The sequence below is a fragment of the Sphaerodactylus townsendi genome, linkage group LG15, assembly GCF_021028975.2.
Source record: "Sphaerodactylus townsendi isolate TG3544 linkage group LG15, MPM_Stown_v2.3, whole genome shotgun sequence".
NCBI lineage: Eukaryota > Metazoa > Chordata > Lepidosauria > Squamata > Sphaerodactylidae > Sphaerodactylus > Sphaerodactylus townsendi.
The window spans coordinates 31,873,373-31,891,273 of record NC_059439.1 but is presented as its reverse complement, the minus strand read 5'-3'; the positions used below and the strand labels follow the sequence as shown (position 1 = coordinate 31,891,273).

General features: G+C 49.8%; 1 protein-coding gene across 1 annotated transcript; it reads right to left on the bottom strand.

Moving 5' to 3' along the window:
- Nucleotides 1–3,350: 3,350 nt before the first annotated feature.
- Nucleotides 3,351–17,549, bottom strand: LOC125444559 (zinc finger protein 883-like). Its single transcript, XM_048517042.1, has 4 exons — nucleotides 17,448–17,549; nucleotides 16,428–16,539; nucleotides 13,753–14,725; nucleotides 3,351–5,248 (listed from the first exon to the last, which is right to left on the bottom strand). The coding sequence occupies exons 2-4, from the start codon at nucleotides 16,501–16,503 to the stop codon at nucleotides 4,420–4,422; spliced, it is 1,878 nt and encodes a 625-aa protein (XP_048372999.1). The 5' UTR covers nucleotides 16,504–16,539; nucleotides 17,448–17,549; the 3' UTR covers nucleotides 3,351–4,419.
- Between the last annotated feature and the right edge of the window lie 352 nt (nucleotides 17,550–17,901).

Here is a 17,901-nt window from a genome sequence, read left to right as displayed (position 1 = left end):
CTCATAAGACTAAGCAGCAAATCATGCCGAGATGCGACAGGCAGCTGCCTCAAGGAAGAAAATTTAGTTGAAATTATGCTAAGGAGTAACGGAACAATATAATCATGCTCTATACAGTTATGAGAGAATTGTCAGACCTCAGCAGATGCTGATCAAAAGGCAAAATCGGATGAAAAATTAAGACAGTAACATGATAGGCAGCCTTCTATGCGGCAGGTACTTCTACTGCACCTCTGTATAGGAGCGGTTGCGTGATCTAATACTAGCCAATGCAAAGATACAACCCACCTGTCCCGCATGAAGGCGGACTGGAAAGAGGCTAGGCCACAGCAATAAATAGGGTTGCCAGCTTCATGTTGGGAAGTTCCTGCAGATTTCACAAAACAGCCTGGGGAGATCAGGATTTGGGGAAGGGGGGGCCCTCAATGAACCTTGAAATGTAGCATGAAGTTAAGCCCTCAAAGCCCTCATTTTTCTAGGAGGTCATATATAACATTTGTCTGAGGGACCAGTTCTAATTTCAGAAGATATCCAGGCCCCGCTTAGAGATTAACAACCTTAGCCCAAACCATGCAGAGGCACACAGGGAAGCCTCTTAGATCAGTGTTTCCCAACCTTTTCGACGTCGCGGTACCCTTGACCTCGCTCTTCATATCTCAAGGCACCCTTGAGGTTCATTTGAATTTTTTTTCGCATTTTAAGGGTTCCCCCCCCTTTTTTTGGCCTGTAGGTGTGGGGAGTGGCAAGCAGGGGGAGGGGAGAGAAAGCAGCATTGACAGCCGTGTTGTTTGTTTGTTTGCCTACATTCGGCATGAATTTGGGGGGATTTAAAGGGAAAGCTCCCTTTAAATCTACCCCCCCCCCAATCCACACCGCATTTAGGCAAATAAAACAATGCTGTTTTAAATGTTGTTTAGAGGAAGCCCATGAGGGTTTTAGAGCTATCAGGCCCTAGCTTAGAGATTAACAACCTTAGCCCAAACCATGCAGAGGCACACAGGGAAGCCTCTTAGATCCAATTTCCCCAACCTTTTTTAGACATTCGTGCCAGGCCTGTCTCTTCATATCTCTCAAAGAGCACCCTTGAAGTTCATTTCAATTACTAGCATTTAGAGGTTCCCCTTTTGTAGCCTGTAGGTGTGGGAGTGGCAGGGGAGGGAAAGCGTGGCAACCCATTTGTTTGTTTGTTTTGCTATTCGGCATGGAATTTGGGGATTTAAAGGCTCCCTTAAATCTACTAATCCACCGCATTTAGGCAAATAAAACAATGCTGTTTTAAATGTTGTTTAGAGGAAGCCCATGAGGTTTCCAAACCCCCCTCCCCCCTCCCCTTCAAAATCCACTTGATTCCGGTGGGGGGGGGGGGCAGGCGGTAGCATTGTCAGGGTACCCCTGGGACATGCTCATGAGGTACCCCAGGGTACCACGGAACCCTGGTTGAGAATCACGGCTCTTAGATATTTCATGCCTCTGACAGACAATTTTTAGGAAATGATTCTTTTGGCACCGTTTTGGAATTGCTGCTCTGCTGTCTGTGAGGATGTTTTCCATGGTGTGCCTCAGAATGTACCCGACCAGATTCCTTTTGACAAATGTAGATTCTTTTTAGAGTGAGGGGAGAAGAGAGAATCTTATTGGAACACACCACGTCCCTAGAACAAACTCAGTGGGCTGCAGAGAAAACCAGAGAGTTTCGACATGAATGTCTACGTTTTTAATGATGCATTTGAGAGCAAAACGGAGGAAGGAAAACTTTCACAGTTGATCAGGAACACAGTACAAAGCTACTACACAATCAGGGTAGAGAGTCTACACAGCTTGCTGCGCACTCCTCCTCCTCCAAGGACAACACTACAACATTTAGTGGACGATTCTACTCCCTATTAACAGAAACGGGAATAAAGCTTTTTGTTTCTGGATGACTAGAAAGAGCATCTGATTAGTAAACATGTGCCTTGATTGTTTTGGAGATGTAACGTTTGGAATTTGACTTGATGCTTCAGGGGCTTAGATCAACCTGGCCTAGTGTCATGTTTTTTAGCTTTCTATCCGTTTGCATGTTAGATAGTTTGGGTGCTGTGTGGTTTCCGGGCTGTATGGCCGTGTTCTAGCACGGCGGGGCACCACAATGTTCTATGCTAGAACCGTGACCATTTGGCCGGAGCCATACAGCACCAAGCATTCCGGACGTGAAACTAGCCTTTGGCAATATGCATGTATGTTAGATAGTCTTTGTATTTTTGGTTGGGTTTTTAAAAATTTAATTTTAATCTATTGTAGCAAAAAAAATTTCCTTACAAAATCTTGTACATAAGGTTTGGATTTGCAAGAAGACAAATTAAAGGTCACAGGGAGGGCAGACTCCCAACTCAACAGTTAATTAGTAAGCTGTATGGAAGAGCGGCAAGATTAGGAGTCCAGTACTTGGCGTGTTAGATACCAATAACACTGGGGTGGTGGTGAAGGCAAGCTTTCAGAGATGAAAGGCTCCCTCCGATCTGACACAAGGAAACTTCGACAGCCTTATACCCCCCAAATCTTGCTGTCCTCTAAGGTCCCACTGGACTAAAATCTGCTCCAGGCCAGTCGCGGGGCTACCCTCTGTGAAGATGAATGGAAGAGAGTGACATTAAAACCTTGAAACCAGCAGATTTCTTGGCACTGTAATCTCAATTATTTTACCGCAATGCATGTGAGAGAACAAGTCCATTCTCTCCAGTCAAGGCTCACATCCGGTAGAACCAGCATAGTCAGCCACTCCAGACTGTCCAGCATTAGACAAAGGAAAGATGTAAGCTTCGACTTGTGCTTTGCATGCAGTTATTCTGCTGAGCTGCTCTTTAAAAGCTGAATTTTTTAGGAATACAGAAGAACATAGAGTTCTTGACAGTCCAGTGAACCATACGGGAGACCTTCTAGAACACCCGATTATTGTCAATCTGCTTCGCAGCCACTCTCAGATGTTTTATGATACTTATAATTCCCCATCAGTTCTTGCCAGTATAGCCAATTATAGCTTCGTGTTGGGAGGGACTGATGGGAATTGCTAATTCATATGAACATCTGGAGAATACAATCCCTATTCTACCGAACTATCTAGAATGATCTGATACGCACGGTGGCCCTTTGGCACTCAGATGGTATGGACTACAGTTACATCAGCCCCTGCCAGCATGGTCGATTATGCTGGCAGGCTGTCAACGCTATGATCTAGTACCGTGGTGGCGGAACCTTTGGCACTCAGATGTGTTATGGACTACTGGTTATCAGCCCCACCAGCATGTGGTCAATTGGCCATGCTGGCAGGGGCTGATGTAGTCCATCTGATCTAAATTCCTCTAATCCTAATAAGATGGACTCTTATGATACAGCTAGGTGATGCTGTGAGGCTGTTGGAGTTAACCTGAAGTCTCAACAGTCAACCAAATTCCTCTGACCGCAAATAAGACGGAGGCCCACAAATCATATGCTGGTTCTTTGCGGATTACCTTAAAGACACAGATAGAACGACCATTGAGATAATTAATTAGAATCACAAATCAGAGACAATATTTTGCAGCTCTCCTCCACTGGATGCTGCACACGTACCTTAAAAAAATTAACCCCACAACTGATGATCAAGAACTCCCTCATAAATCCAAGTGCTGTCTTCCATGTAGTACAGTAAATATCCTAAAAAAGAGGAGCATCACAATATAATTCTGCTTGTCTTTCAAATTAAAAAAGGGGGAGCCAGGCTCAGAAAATACACATTTGCGTGCCTTTTTAGGCAATACTGCAAACATACTAAAAACAAGGCTCTCATAGAACCATTTTGCCTTTCCATTAAACTGGGCGTTGCTGGTTGATACCACAGATGACGGAAAGTCGTGCAATCTTGGTGCTTGTGCACTATGTAAGACAATGTAATTCTATTAAAATAATCCTCGTGAGAATGGGTATCTTCCTTTGAAACAGGGCCTCAAGTTAGCATCTCCATTGGCACGACCATCAATACATTCTGAAATAATATGGCCTCGGTTTACTTTGCTTCTGTTTCCTGGTGACATGCTACAGATTTCCAATAAAGGAATAACCGTAATTCCAAAGTGTAGCTTGTTGAAAAAGAGTCTGGAACTTGTATTGGAAGCCAGACCCTCCCCCCTCTGCCCCCCATGTCTGACTGGAATTAATCCATGCTTAACTCGAAAGTAAGCCCTATCACTCAGCTCAGTTAAGTGGCACTTATTTCCTAAACAAAATGCGCAAGAGTGGACTGCATTTATGGTACCAGAAATATGTTTGGCAGTTCCTAGGACCTACCCCATAAGTCAGCACTAGGCTGGACAGGTTATGAGCCCCCCCCAACTTTGGCAGGCCGTACGCCTTTAAGTGGAGTCAGTCTCTAAAGGTTCGGAAGCCCAACGGCCAGGGACTGGCCTATGTGAGCAGCATGTTAACACTGGTGCCCAAAGTCAGCACAGAAATATGGTCCTCCCCGGGGTGGACGTGGGCCTGATGGCGTGGAAACTGCTGCTTGTATCGGAAGGTCTTCCCGCAGGCGGAGCAGGCGTACGGTTTCTCCCCCGTGTGGATTCTCTGGTGCTTGATGAGTTTGGAATTGACACAGAATCCTCGGCCACACTGGGTGCATTTGTAGGGCTTCTCGCCAGTGTGGATTCTCTGGTGCTCGATGAGGGAAGAACTCTGGGAGAAGCACTTCCCGCACTCCTCGCACCGGTAGGGCCGCTCCCCGGTGTGCACCCGGTTGTGCGACACCAAATGGGTCTTCTTCTTGAAGCATTTCCCACACAGCGGGCAGGGAAAGGGCTTCTCCCCCGAGTGGGTGCGCTCGTGCTTCAGCAGATTGGAGCTAAGGGAGAAGCGCTTCCCGCAGAGCGCGCAGGTGTAGGGCTTCTCGCCCGAGTGGGTGCGCAGGTGCTTGACCAGGTTGGAGGTGCGGCTGAAGGCCTTCCCGCACTCCCGGCACGGGAAGGGCGTCTCCCCGGTGTGGGTGCGCTGGTGCTCAGTCAAGGCCGAACTGCGGCTGAAGCCCCTCCCGCACTCCGGGCAGGTGAAGGGTTTCTCGCCGGTGTGGATCCTCTGGTGCCCCATCAACGTGGAGCTTTGGGAGAAGCGCTTGCCGCACACGTTGCACACGAAGGGCCTCTCCCCTGTGTGGATTCGCTGGTGCTCGATCAGCACGGAGCTCTGCGAAAAGCTCTTCCCACACTCGGTGCAATGGTAGGGCTTATCCGCCGGCTTGCGGCTGGAAGGGGGAGGGAGTTCCGGAGGAGGGGGTTCCAAGATGCCCAAGAGGTTGATAAAGCCTGGAGGATTGTGGGAAGCCTCCTTCGCCGGGTGCTTTCTCAGCGGGCTCCTCCACTGGTGTTTCTCTGCCAGGGCCTGACTTCTGCAGACAGCGGGAATCTGCGCATTATTCACGTGGTGTGGCTCTACCTCCCTTATGTTACCACTTTCTTGGTCCCTCGGTTGTCTTGCTGGGCTGCCCTCGCTTTCTGACAACATCCCTATCTGCTCAGGACTCAGAGGGGCTTCCAGGAACAACTCCTCCATTTCTTCTTCATCGTCCAATACACTTTTTGGAAGATCTTCTTCTTGACTTCCAACCACCGCACCTTCTAGAAGGAAAACAGAAAAGGAATCTGTTGCAGAAACGGAGCAAAATCATGGAGGAGGAGGTTTGGATTTACACCCCCCTTTCTCTCCTGTAAGGAGATTAAAAGGGGCTTACAAACTCCTTTCCCTTCCTCTCCCCGTGACAGACACCTTGTGAGACAGGTGGGGCTGAGAGAGCTGCAAACAACTGCGACTAGCCCAAGGTCACCCAGCAGGAATGTAGGAGTGGGGAAATGACAGCTGACCATTGGCTCATTTCCTCCTGACTATATTCATAGCAAGTCAACCTGAATTGAACTGGAAGTTGGCCGTGCTTTTCCTCACTCGGCCACTCACCTCTCAAGCTTGTTACCTTTGGACACGATCCTGAACTAGCTAACCGCAGAGCCAGGAGTCACAGAGCTACCACACGATCCTGAGAACACTTTCGGGGAAGGAAGCCCCACTGAACAGACCTCAGTAGACCCGATTAAGATTGCTCTGTCAGGATCACGTGAACCAAAGCAACAGAGGCAAGGTGGTATTTTTGCTTTTTAGCGCCTTCCTCTTATCATTCCAAACTATTCCAGCTCTGCAGAACACAACTGGACTCTCCTTTTTGGAATGTTCTCACCGCCCAGCTCCATGTTTGTAGTCTCAGCGAGAGCTACATAGGATTGAAAATTATTCCAGTCACGGTTTTTATTGCAGCAGCTATTTGGGTGACAAAACAATCTTTAAACCTGAAGAAGAGTTCTGTGCACCTCAGAAGTTTGCTATTTACCGACAGCATTACTGAATGTTCTCACCACCCAGCTCCATGTTTGTAGTCTCAGCGAGAGCTACATAGGATTGAAAATTATTCCTGTCACGGTTTTTATTGCAGCAGCTATTTGGGTGACAAAACAACCTTTAAACCTGAAGAAGAGTTCTGTGCACCTCAGAAGTTTGCTATTTACCGACAGCATTACTCACATGCGCAATTTTTTTTAAAAAATCCCAGGCATTTCCATCAGCTTGTGTTACATCACACGCACCCCTAGCATTTGTTTTGAGCAGCAACGTCTGAAGGATTTTGCACAACTCAAAAACCTCTCGCCTCTTGACATCTGCACACGAGCGGGCCACAAACAAAAGGAATCGCCCTGCTTCTATTTTTAATCTGCAATCGAGTGTGAGACGAGAAAGGGACGTCTGGCATTCGCCTCCCCCCCATCTGGCTCCCTGACAAAAGATGTGTTCCCCCTTCTTACCTGCCTCTCCAAACCTCTCCCATTCTTCCGTCTCTTGCAAGTCCTTCTGCTCCATCCTGGACAGTTTCACCAGATCCTGGTAGAGCTGACGTTTTTCCAACACCCGTCTGTTCCTCCCCGCAAAGAGAGAAGAGAGCTCAACCTCAGAGCATTATTAGACAGTTATCACAGTCCCATAGTTTGCAGCTCGGTAATGCCTGCAGAGTGGCAGAGGGAACCCAGTGATGATGTCACATCCTCACAACAGTTCACATGATGCAGGGGGAATCAAAGGGAGGGGGGAAGAGGAATGCTGGAGGCAGTTGCTAGGCAACCAGAAGAGACACCCTGGGCAAGGGGGGGTGGCATAGGAAACCGGAGCTTTCGGTCCCTTTGTGTTTGTGTATGCAATCACGGCACAGCTGACTTACAGGGATTTAAAACAGCAAAGTGGGAGTTTTTATAAGTTTAAAGAATCCCTGATTCACCTTCCCGCCCCGTGATCTTTGAAGCGGTTTGCAAACAAAAATGTAAACAATCCCAGGATAAAATGAAAATGAAAGCAAGACTAAAATTAACAGAACAGCCAGTATCTGTGCGTGGAGTGGGATGCAGGGGTGGAAGGAGAATACACCAAGAAGAAGAAGAGGAGGAATTTGGATTTATACCCCACATTTCTCTCCTGAGGAGACTCAAGCTCCTTTCCCTTCCTCTCCCCACAACAGACACCTTGTGAGGAAGGTGGGGCTCAGGAGATCTGTGACTCAGGTGGAGGAGTGGGGGATCCAACCCGGTTCTCCCGATTAGAATCCACCTGCTCTGAAGAAGAGGAAGAAGAAGAAGAAGAGGAAGAAGAGGAGGAGGAGGAGGAGTTTGGATTTATATCCCCCCTTTCTCTCCTGCAGGAGACTCAAAGGGGCTGACAATCTCCTTGCCCTTCCCCCCTCACAACAAACACCCTGTGAGGTAGGTGGGGCTGAGAGAGCTCCGAGAAGCTGTGACTAGCCCAAGGTCACCCAGCTGGCGTGTGTGGGAGTGCACAGGCTAATCTGAATTCCCCAGATCAGCCTCCACAGCTCAGGCGGCAGAGCTGGGAATCAAGCCCGGTTCCTCCAGATTAGATACACGAGCTCTTAACCTCCTAACCACTACACCTCGCTGGCACTCAAAAACAATTTTGTAGGGTTGCCAACTCCAAGAAGGAAAATTCTTGGGAATTTGAGGGCAGAGCCTGTGCCGGGCAGAGTCTGGGGACGCGGGGCTGCGATGCCTGACAGGCAGCCCTCTGAAGCTGCCCTTTTCTCCGGGGAAACTGATTTCTCCAGGTTCCACCTGGAGGCTGGCAACCCCGCATGAAGTTGTATGTCACTTGGAAAGACAAGATGGCTTTTGCCTGCTGTTGAAAAGACAGTGGCCTGTACCCAAGCATCGGTTTCTTCCCGACAGCATTTGTTTGCGAAAGAGCGAGAGGAGATGTTCCCATTCCCTTCCCCCATGCCCTTTGCAGACCCCTGGTTTTTTGCCCCTACTCCAGTGGTGGCGAACCTTTTCGAGTCTGAGTTGCCCAAATTGCAACCCAAAACCACTTATATATTTCAAAGTGCCAACACGGCCATTTAACCGGAATACTGAGGTTTTCGTTTAGAAAAAACGGTTGGCTCCGAGGCGTGCGTTACTCGGGAGTAAGCTTGGTGGTAGTTGGTGGCTTTGCTTTGAAGCAACCGTGCATCTCTTCCAACGGGTGAATCACGACCCTAGGAGGGTTTACTCAGAAGCAAGCCCCATTGCCAGCCACCGAGCTTACTCCCAAGTAAAGGATCGTGCTTTAGTTCTACACATGAAAATCAGTGGGGTTTAACAGCGCTTAACAGGGTTACCTACACTGCTTCCCCAAAACTAGGTCTTAGGTTTAATGCTATATCGAGCTCCGTGAGCAGCCCAAGGCCATTACTTAGATGACTAGATGGGGGGGGGGGACTCTGTTTGCGTGTGCCCACAGAGAGGGCTCTGAGTGCCACCTCTGGCACCCGTGCCATAGGTTCGCCACCACTGCCCTACTCTGTTCTTGAGGATCCACTAACAACCAGAAACAAAAGGGGGGGAGGGGCTTGAGAGAGATCAGTTTTCCTTGGAGTAAACGGCAACCCTACTCAGCGAAGCCTGGAATAGGGGCAGAATCATACAAGGGCAGGCCGGTCTTCCGAGACCCAATTCTTGCCCATGTAGGGATTTCTAGACCAGAAATTTGAATGGTCTGGACTGGAACTGTCAGTATTTCTTCTTCTAGTGAGCTACTGGCAGTGACAGAAGGCATTTTATGGCACGCTGGACCTAATTGCATCCTTATGTCTGTTTAAACTATCAGGGCATCTCTGGTGCTCTTGACTGGCAGGTCTTTGGCAAAGAAGGGCCTTTCCCTACATCAGCCTGCTGAGATCCTTTAACCGGAGGCAGCAGGGATCAAATGTGGGTGTTTTGGCATGCAAAGGCCATGCCCCCCCCCCCCAGCCATGGCCCCGTCACTGTCACTGTCACTGCCTGCCTCTCCCAGCAGAGGGGAAACAGCTGCAAGGTTTTTACTTTTCACGTGGCCCAAATAAAACATCTGTAGTCGTACCACGTGGTCAGCGCAAGAACGAGACGAGACGCGGAGTGGGGGGGGGCGCGCGCTTCTACTACGGTCCTGCTGGGTCAGCAGTGCATCACTACAACATCCAATGTCACCTTTGGCGTAAGAGGTTAAGAGCTCGTGTATCTAATCTGGAGGAACCGGATTTGATTCCCAGCTCTGCCGCCTGAGCTGTGGAGGCTTATTGGGGGGGGTGGGGGGGGGGGGGGGTGGGGGGGGGGGGGGGTGGGGGGGGGGGGGGGTGGGGGGGGGGGGGGGTGGGGGGGGGGGGGGGTGGGGGGGGGGACCTCACAGGGTGTTTGTTGTGAGGGGGGGAAGGGCAAGGAGATTGTAAGCCCCTTTGAGTCTCCTACAGGAGAGAAAGGGGGGATATAAATCCAAACTCTTCTTCTCTTCTTCTTTTCTGTATTACGACGCAGCCATACTTGTGATGCCAGAATCGCAAACCTTTCCACCCAGATCTTACCCGGTCTCGCGCGATGCAATAATTGACGCTGCTTATTTCTTCAGCTGCCGATTCCGACGGGGGTCAGAGGGCTGCGAGAAAGATGGAGCTCGTTTTTGATATGATGCCTCATTGAAATAGAGGGGCACCCCCCTTAACTAGCATGAGTGGCTTTTTTAAAAAAATTAAGCCAGTCCTGAGATGAGAATACCTCTGAGCCACTTGAGAGGAAAATGTCATTTAAAAATGGTAGCATAAGGACAGATGGCCTCTGAGCACGTGCAGAAATACTTTCCTGCTTTTGACATATGGCTGAGAAACCACACACACCTTTGAAATAAATAAACTTGAGGGAAATTACTTGAGATAGATGGGGAAAGGCTCTTTTCATTCCTTTGCTTGGTAGTGAACTGGGTTACTGCCTGGTTCTGGAGCCTTCTACCACCTGATGTAGGGGTGAGCCAGCTTAACCCGGCAGAGCCTCAGACAGAGCACAGGAATGCCTGCGCCATCTGTTGCCCTCTGGGCAGGTGAGCTCACCTGTCACAAGACCCCCATGACTCACGGTCATGGGATGCCCTGGACAAAGGGACAAAAGGTACATACCCCCAGGTATGGATTAGGCCCAGACAGGAACGTTTCCTCCCGCACGTACGCAGCCCCTATGAGTCATGTACTGTACAGTATTCTCCCGCTCTCCCGCCCTCTTGGAAAACCCTAATAAAAGGTGCCAGGGACCAGAGATTGGGAGATTGGCCTGCCGCTGGCTTCTCTCCACCGGACCCTCATATCGCTGCGTCTCGCCTATTCCTTGCGTCGCACGTAACGACTTCAACCTAGTCTGCTTTTTAGCCCACTGTTCTTCCAAGCCCGGTGTTTGCCGGGGAGCATTTAAAATATTTTAAAAAATATTTTAGCCCACCTTTCTTTCAAGCCTGGTGTTTGCTGGGGAGCATTTAAAAACAAAACTGGATTTAAAAACAAAATAATAAATAAGGAGTTTAAGGCAGCCAACCCGATCCCTCTCACAATTTCCCCCTAACAACAACCCTGTAAGGTAGGCTAGGTCGGCTGCATGATTGGCATAAGGTTACCCCGTGAGCTTCATAGCAAAAGGGAGTTTTGAACCTGAGCCTCCAAATCCTAATCCAGGATAATAAGCGCAACGTTGTGGTGGCTCTCTGCCACTCTTGCGGCTGCTGAGACAAGCTTGGAGCAGGAGGGTGGGAAAAGTCACTGAGCTGATAGCTTTTCTCAGCCACCTATGGCACTGATGGATGCCAGATGTTGTACTGCAAGAGAGGTCTTAGGCCACTGATGGCGAACCTTTTCGAGACCGAGTGCCCAAATTGCAACCCAAACCCCACTTATTTATCGCAAAGTGCCAACACGGCCATTTAACCTGAATGCTGAGGTTTTAGTTTAGAAAAAAATGGTTGGCTCCCTCTTCCTCCGCCCCACTTGCTCGAGCAGGGGCCAGCCTGCTCTAGCCTCCAGCAAGTCCTGCGTGCACCGCTCTGTGCCTCTCTAGCATCTCTGCCTCCTCTGCCCCCCCACACCAGGTAGCAGTCACCCAGAGTATAGGCACCAGGCCCGTCAGCTGAGTTCTCCCTGCTCACTGCGATGCGTGCACATTGTGCTCAGTGACCCAGGCCAGCCTAGATGTGTGTGTGGGGGTGTGGGGGTGTGTGTGATTTTCCGCCACCCACATGACGAACTCTGTGCATGCGTGCCTACAGAGACAGCTCCGAGTGCCACCTCTGGCACCTGTGCCATAGGTTCGCCATCACTGTCTTAGGCCTTTGGCCCAGGTCCTTGGCATGGCTTGGGATAAGGTGTGGAAGAAATGGTCCCAGGAAAGCAAACGGGCCAGCCATGCTAGACTGAGATTGCAAATGCCATAGCAGACTGTGCTCGGGAGCAGCAGCAGCAGCAGAAGGCCGTTGCTTTCACATCCTGCACGTGAGCTCCCAATGGCACCTGGTGGGCCACTGCAAGTAGTAGAGTGCTGGACTAGATGAACTCTGGTCTGATCCAGCAGGCTAGTTCTTATGTTCTTATGTCTACTGGGAGCAAACTAAAACTAAAGTCCAGTGGGCCCTTAAGGACTAACAACTTATATTTCAGAGGGAGTTCATGAGCCACAGTTCCCATCTTCAGAAGATCGCACTCTTCGGATTTCTGTGGGAATGAATTGACTCACAAAAGGTCCAGCTAAAATCAATGTTGCTTGTCCTTAAGGCACCTCAAGACTTCTGTTTCACCAGGGAGTTACCTTTTTAGTCTTCCAGTAGCAAATACACAAAGAGCATGGTGCACTGTAACCAGCTTTTCCAGTGACCCAATAATAATAATAATAATAATAATAATAATAATAATAATAATAATAATAATAATAATAATAATAATAATAATAATAATAATAATAATAATAATAGTTTGGATTTATATCCCCCTTTCTCTCCTGCATGGGCTGACAATCTCCTTGCCCTTCCTCCCTCACAACAAACACCCTGTGAGGTAGGTGGGGCTGAGAGAGCTCCGAGAAGCTGTGACTAGTCCAAGGTTACCCAGCTGGCGTGCGTGGGAGTGTACAGGCTAATCTGAATTCCCCAGATAAGCCTCCACAGCTCAGGCGGCAGAGCTGGGAATCAAACCCGGTTCCTCCAGATTAGATACACGAGCTCTTAACCTCCTACGCCAATAAGCATCCAGTTTGAACATTCATTCATACAGCACTGGAAAAGAGGTCAGATTTGCATTTTTTAAAAGGAACAGAAAGCAGCACTGGGCAGGTTAACAGACCACAAGGTAGGAGCCCAACCCTACCTGAACCATCTTCATTCCTCAGACTTGGTATCTTCAGGCTATTGTCATCCAGTGGATTGAACATTCCTGTCAATCCAGATATTTCCAACATCCCAACCTCATACAAATTTTGGGGGAAAAAATGACTGCAGTGTACACAATAACTGGGAGAACACTTATTTTTTTATTTACAATGGGCAGGATTTAGGTAACAAACCTTCTGCTCACAAAGGAAGGTCCCCACCCCTCCCCCAGGCAGTGATACTGAACTCATATTTCAGAGATATACAACAATGGAAATCATATTTCAGGGAGATTCAACAATGGAACCGAAGTGCCTCTAGTATCTTGAAAACAATGGAGCTGTTTGTTGTCTGTGAATTTACAGGGAGAACAGAGTTGCCTTGTCAGTCTTAAGGCAGAGGGTGGCTTTCTCCTGGAGTTAGACCTGATCTCCAGATGGCAGATCAATTCCAGCAGCAGCAGCTGCTGCAAGAGGTGGTGGAGGAGGAGGAGTTTGGATTTATACCCCACTTTTCTCTCTTGTAAGGAGACTCAAGGTTGCTTACGAGCTCCTTTCCCTTCCTCTCCCCACAACAGACACCTTGTGAGGTAGGTGGGGCTGAGAGAGTTCTGAGAGAACTGTGACTAGCTGAAGGTCACCCAGCAGGAATGTAGGAGAGCGGAAACGCATCTGGTTCACCAGATAAGCCTCTGCCACTCAGGTGGAGAGGGGAATCAAATCCGGTTCTCCAGATTAGAATGCATCTGCTCTTAACCACTATGTCACGCTGGCGCCCACGCTGGACTATATGATATTATGCCCTGCTAGGGTTGCTAGATCCGGGTTGGGAAACAGCAGCCTGGGATAGTCCTGGGACACAGTTCTACAGAGACTAATAGTATTAGAGAAGGAGAAGCGGAGCAAACCTACAAAAGAACTCTATGCTTGTTCAGATGCTTGTAAGATAGCAGTGGTCTCTGCCCAGGGGCCCACGGTGAGAGCCGTGACCGGTTTGCTCTCTTCCGAATGCATCTGCTTCTGGTGACGGGTGAACTGGGGCTTGTAACGGAAAGCTTTCCCGCAGACCGAGCAGGCGTACGGCTTTTCTCCCGTGTGGATTCTCTGGTGCTTGATGAGGTTGGAGCTCACGCAGAAGCACTTCCCGCAGTCCGCACACTTGTAGGGCCTTTCTCCCGTGTGGATTCTCTGGTGCTCGATGAGGATGGAGCTCTGGGAGAAGCACTTCCCGCACTCCTCGCACCAGTAGGGCCGCTCCCCGGTGTGCACCCGGTGGTGGGACACCAAATGGGTCTTCTTCTTGAAGCACTTCCCACAGAGGGTGCAAGGGAAGGGCTTCTCCCCCGAGTGGGTGCGCTCGTGCTTCAGCAGGTTGGAGCTAAGGGAGAAGCGCTTCCCGCAGAGCGCGCAGGTGTAGGGCTTCTCGCCCGAGTGGGTGCGCAGGTGCTTGACCAGGTTGGAGGTGCGGCTGAAGGCCTTCCCGCACTCCCGGCATGGGAAGGGCGTCTCCCCGGTGTGGGTGCGCTGGTGCTCCGTGAGGGTGGAGCTCCGGCTGAAGCCCCGCCCGCACTCCGTGCACGTGTAAGGCTTCTCGCCCGTGTGAGTGCGCTGGTGTTCCAAAAGGGTGCTGCTGCGGCTGAAGCTCTTCTCACACTCGCTGCACGTGAAAGGGCGTTCCCCCGTGTGGATTCTCTGGTGCTCTATCAGGTTGGAGCTCTGGGAGAAGCTCTTCCCGCAATCGGTGCAGTGGAACGGTTTCTCCAGCACCCGCCTGTTGGAACTGCCGGCCGGCGGGTCTTCCAGGATGCCCAGCATGTTGATGTAACCTCCCAAACCTGGTGCGTTGGAGCGTCTCTGCCGACGCCTGAGCGGCGGGGGAGCCACCTTCGGCTTCTCCTGGCTCTTGCAGACGCTTTGGAGATTCTGAGCAGTGCTTTTAAGAAGCGATGCATCGGCAAGGAATTCGGTTCCCTCTTCCATCACCTCGTCATCTGTGCAGAAAAATAAGAACTTTGTCAGAACTGTGGGCACTCCATATCACGAGCGCTTAAAAGTTTTTTCCTCGCCCTGATCGAGAATCTGAGAACGCCCATGATTGGTCAGATCTCGTGCCCTGCTGTCTCAAGGTTCTGGCCTCAGTTAACTTCATTCCGTTAGGAAGTTAAACATTAAACTGTGTGTAGATTTCTTGAAAAACAGCTGCTGTAACTCATGCCTGCCAGGAAGTCCCGAGGCTGGTTGGCATCAGTCTGAACGCTAAATGTGTTAAGAGGCTGTGGTTATTCAGTGGCAAGGGAAAAAAATTCTTGACCTTATTAACACTACACATTTTTAAAAATAATTCTATCATTTCTGCCCCACCTTTCTCCCCAATGGGGACCCAAAGGAGCTGACCTCTTTTCCTCGCCTCCATTTTATCGTCACAACAACCCTGTGAGGTAAATTAGGCTGAGAGTATGTGTGATGAAGTGATGCCATTACAGTATCAGCAGAGTCACACCAGCATGTCGAAGGGTCTTTGATCTCTAATAGGTCACCTGCTGAGCTCTCATGGTGGAGCAAGGAATTAAACCTGGGTTGCCCACATCCAGTCCATTGCTCAGTAGCACTGCAACATACTGGCTCTCTCACATGTTCCAGAACTGGACACTGGTTCTGAAAACAGGTTTCACATGTGCCACCAGACACAGAATTCAGCACAAAAAAGGAGGTTGCTACTTGCTGATGATTTGGAAACATCTTCATGTCTCTCCTCTCTGTTCTCTCAGTGTGTCCCACTTCTGAGAACATCCAAGTTATTTAAAAGCGCCAAACAGAGAAGCAGAACGAACTATACAAAGCAAGGAATACTTATTTTATGGCTGGTTGTAATTACAGAACATGGGCATCCAGGTTGCAAGAATACGCCACGTATAGCCCGCATCTAAAAATATTTCTCCAATCAAAGGAAGGAGGGAAGAAGAAGAAGAATTTGGATTTCTATCCCCCCTTTCTCTCCTGCAGGAGACTCAAAGGGGCTTACAATCTCCTTGCAGCAGTGGTGTAGGAGGTTAAGAGCTCGTGTATCTAATCTGGAGGAACCGGGTTTGATTCCCAGCTCCGCTGCCTGAGCTGTGGAGGCTTATCTGGGGAATTCAGATTAGCCTGTACACTCCCACACACGCCAGCTGGGTGACCTTGGGCTAGTCACAGCTTCTCGGAGCTCTCTCAGCCCCACCTACCTCACAGGGTGTTTGTTGTGAGGGGGGAAGGGCAAGGAGCTTGAGTCTCCTGCAGGAGAGAAAGGGGGGATATAAATCCAAACTCCTCCTCCTCCTCCTCCTCCTCCTCCTCCTCCTCCTCCTGCTTCTTCTTCTTCTTCTTCTTCTTCTTCTTCTTCTTCTTCTTCTTCTTCTTCTTCTTCTTCTTCTTCTTCTTCTTCTTCTTCTTCTTCTTCCCCCCTCACAACAAACACCCTGTGAGGTAGGTGGGGCTAAGAGAGCTCCGAGAAGCTGTGACTAACCCAAGGTCACCCAGCTGGCATGTGTGGGAGTGTACAGGCTAATCTGAATTCCCCTGTTAAGCCTCCACAGCTCAGGCGGCAGAGCTGGGAATCAAACTCGGTTCCTCCAGATTAGATACACGAGCTCTTAACCTCCTACGCCACTGCTGCTCCACATACCACATACATTGGCAGTTTCAATCATTTTTTACCAGGGCAGATTTTGATATCCACTTCCTCAGAGACCCAAAGTTTTGGGATATGTTCCTTGTCTTCATTTTGGGCCATCCAAAAGACACAGGAAAAATTGGCTGAACTGAAAACCTGCTTGCGAGAAATGCAGAATTAAGATGTTATACGCTCTCTCTTTCTGGGAGGCTCCAGGCTGTGTGTGAACATGAAAATTATCATTGTACACACACACACACACACACACACAATCATAAATACACATCTTTCTAGAATACAGCTCCTGGAGCTTTTAATCCAGTTATACAGATAATTCCAAACCACTACAATAATTACACAGATAATAATCACAATGCCTAAAACTGGCACTGAGGTAGATGTCAAATAACCAGAACTTTGACCCTGCAAAGGTAAAAAAAACCCCCCAAAACATAACAGCATACCCAAAGCACCCCTGGACCCCTCGAGAAACTTAACTATAGCTTCAGCAATTCTACTTTTAGGCCCTTTCTGCACACGCAATATAATGCGTTTTCAAACCACTTTCACAACCGTTTGCAAGTGGATTTTGCCATTCCGCACAGTTTCAAAGAGCACTGAAAGCAGCTTGAAAGTGCCTTATTCTGCATGTGCGGAAGGAGCCTTAGAGCTGCTGGGACCCTATTCCTCCCCGTCCTCAAGTGACGGCAGCGCAGCAGGACAAGCCTGGCAGGGTTGCCAACTCCGGGGTGGAGAATTCCTGGACGTTTCTGAGCTCAGCCTGGGAAGGGCAGAGCTGGAGATGCCACCGAGCCCCCCACCCCCACCCCCCCGCTCCAAAACAGCCATTTCCTCCTTCACTTTCGCCTGGGAATCAGTTGTTCTGGGAGGTCTGCAGCCCCCACTCCGAGCTTGGCAACCCTCGGGGGGGGGGGCAGGGGGTCATAAATGCACCGCCCCCATTGCATTGGCAGGGCTGCAAGCTCTGCAAGCCTCTCCACCTTCCCTCTCCACGCCCCTTTGTCTCCCAGCCGCAAGCCCAGAAAGCAAGGATCGGCGCCTACCTGGCTCTCTCCCCCGGGGTCTGCAGCAGCTCCCCGGCCAGCCCAGATTGCAGGCGCCCGTGTGCCCCCAGGAAGCCCGTCCCCGGGAAACCCTATCCCTGCGCCGGCAGTTCCCCCTGCTCTGGCAAGCAAGCAAGCAAGCAGCCCTTCGCCCTTCCTTTCATAGAATCATAGAGTTGGGAGAGACCCCCAAGGGCCATCCAGTCCAACCCCCTGCCATGCAGGAACACACAATCACAGCACTCCTCTGACATATGTTCATCCAGCCTCTGTTTAAAAACCTCCAAAGGTGACTCCACCACTCTGCGAGGCAGTGAATCCTGCTGTTGAACAGCCCTGAGGGTTAGAAAGTTTTTTTCCTGATATTCAGGTGGAATCTCTTTTCCTGCACCTTGAATCCATTACTCTGGCCCCTTCCGCACCCGCCAAATAATGCGTTTTCAAACCACTTTCA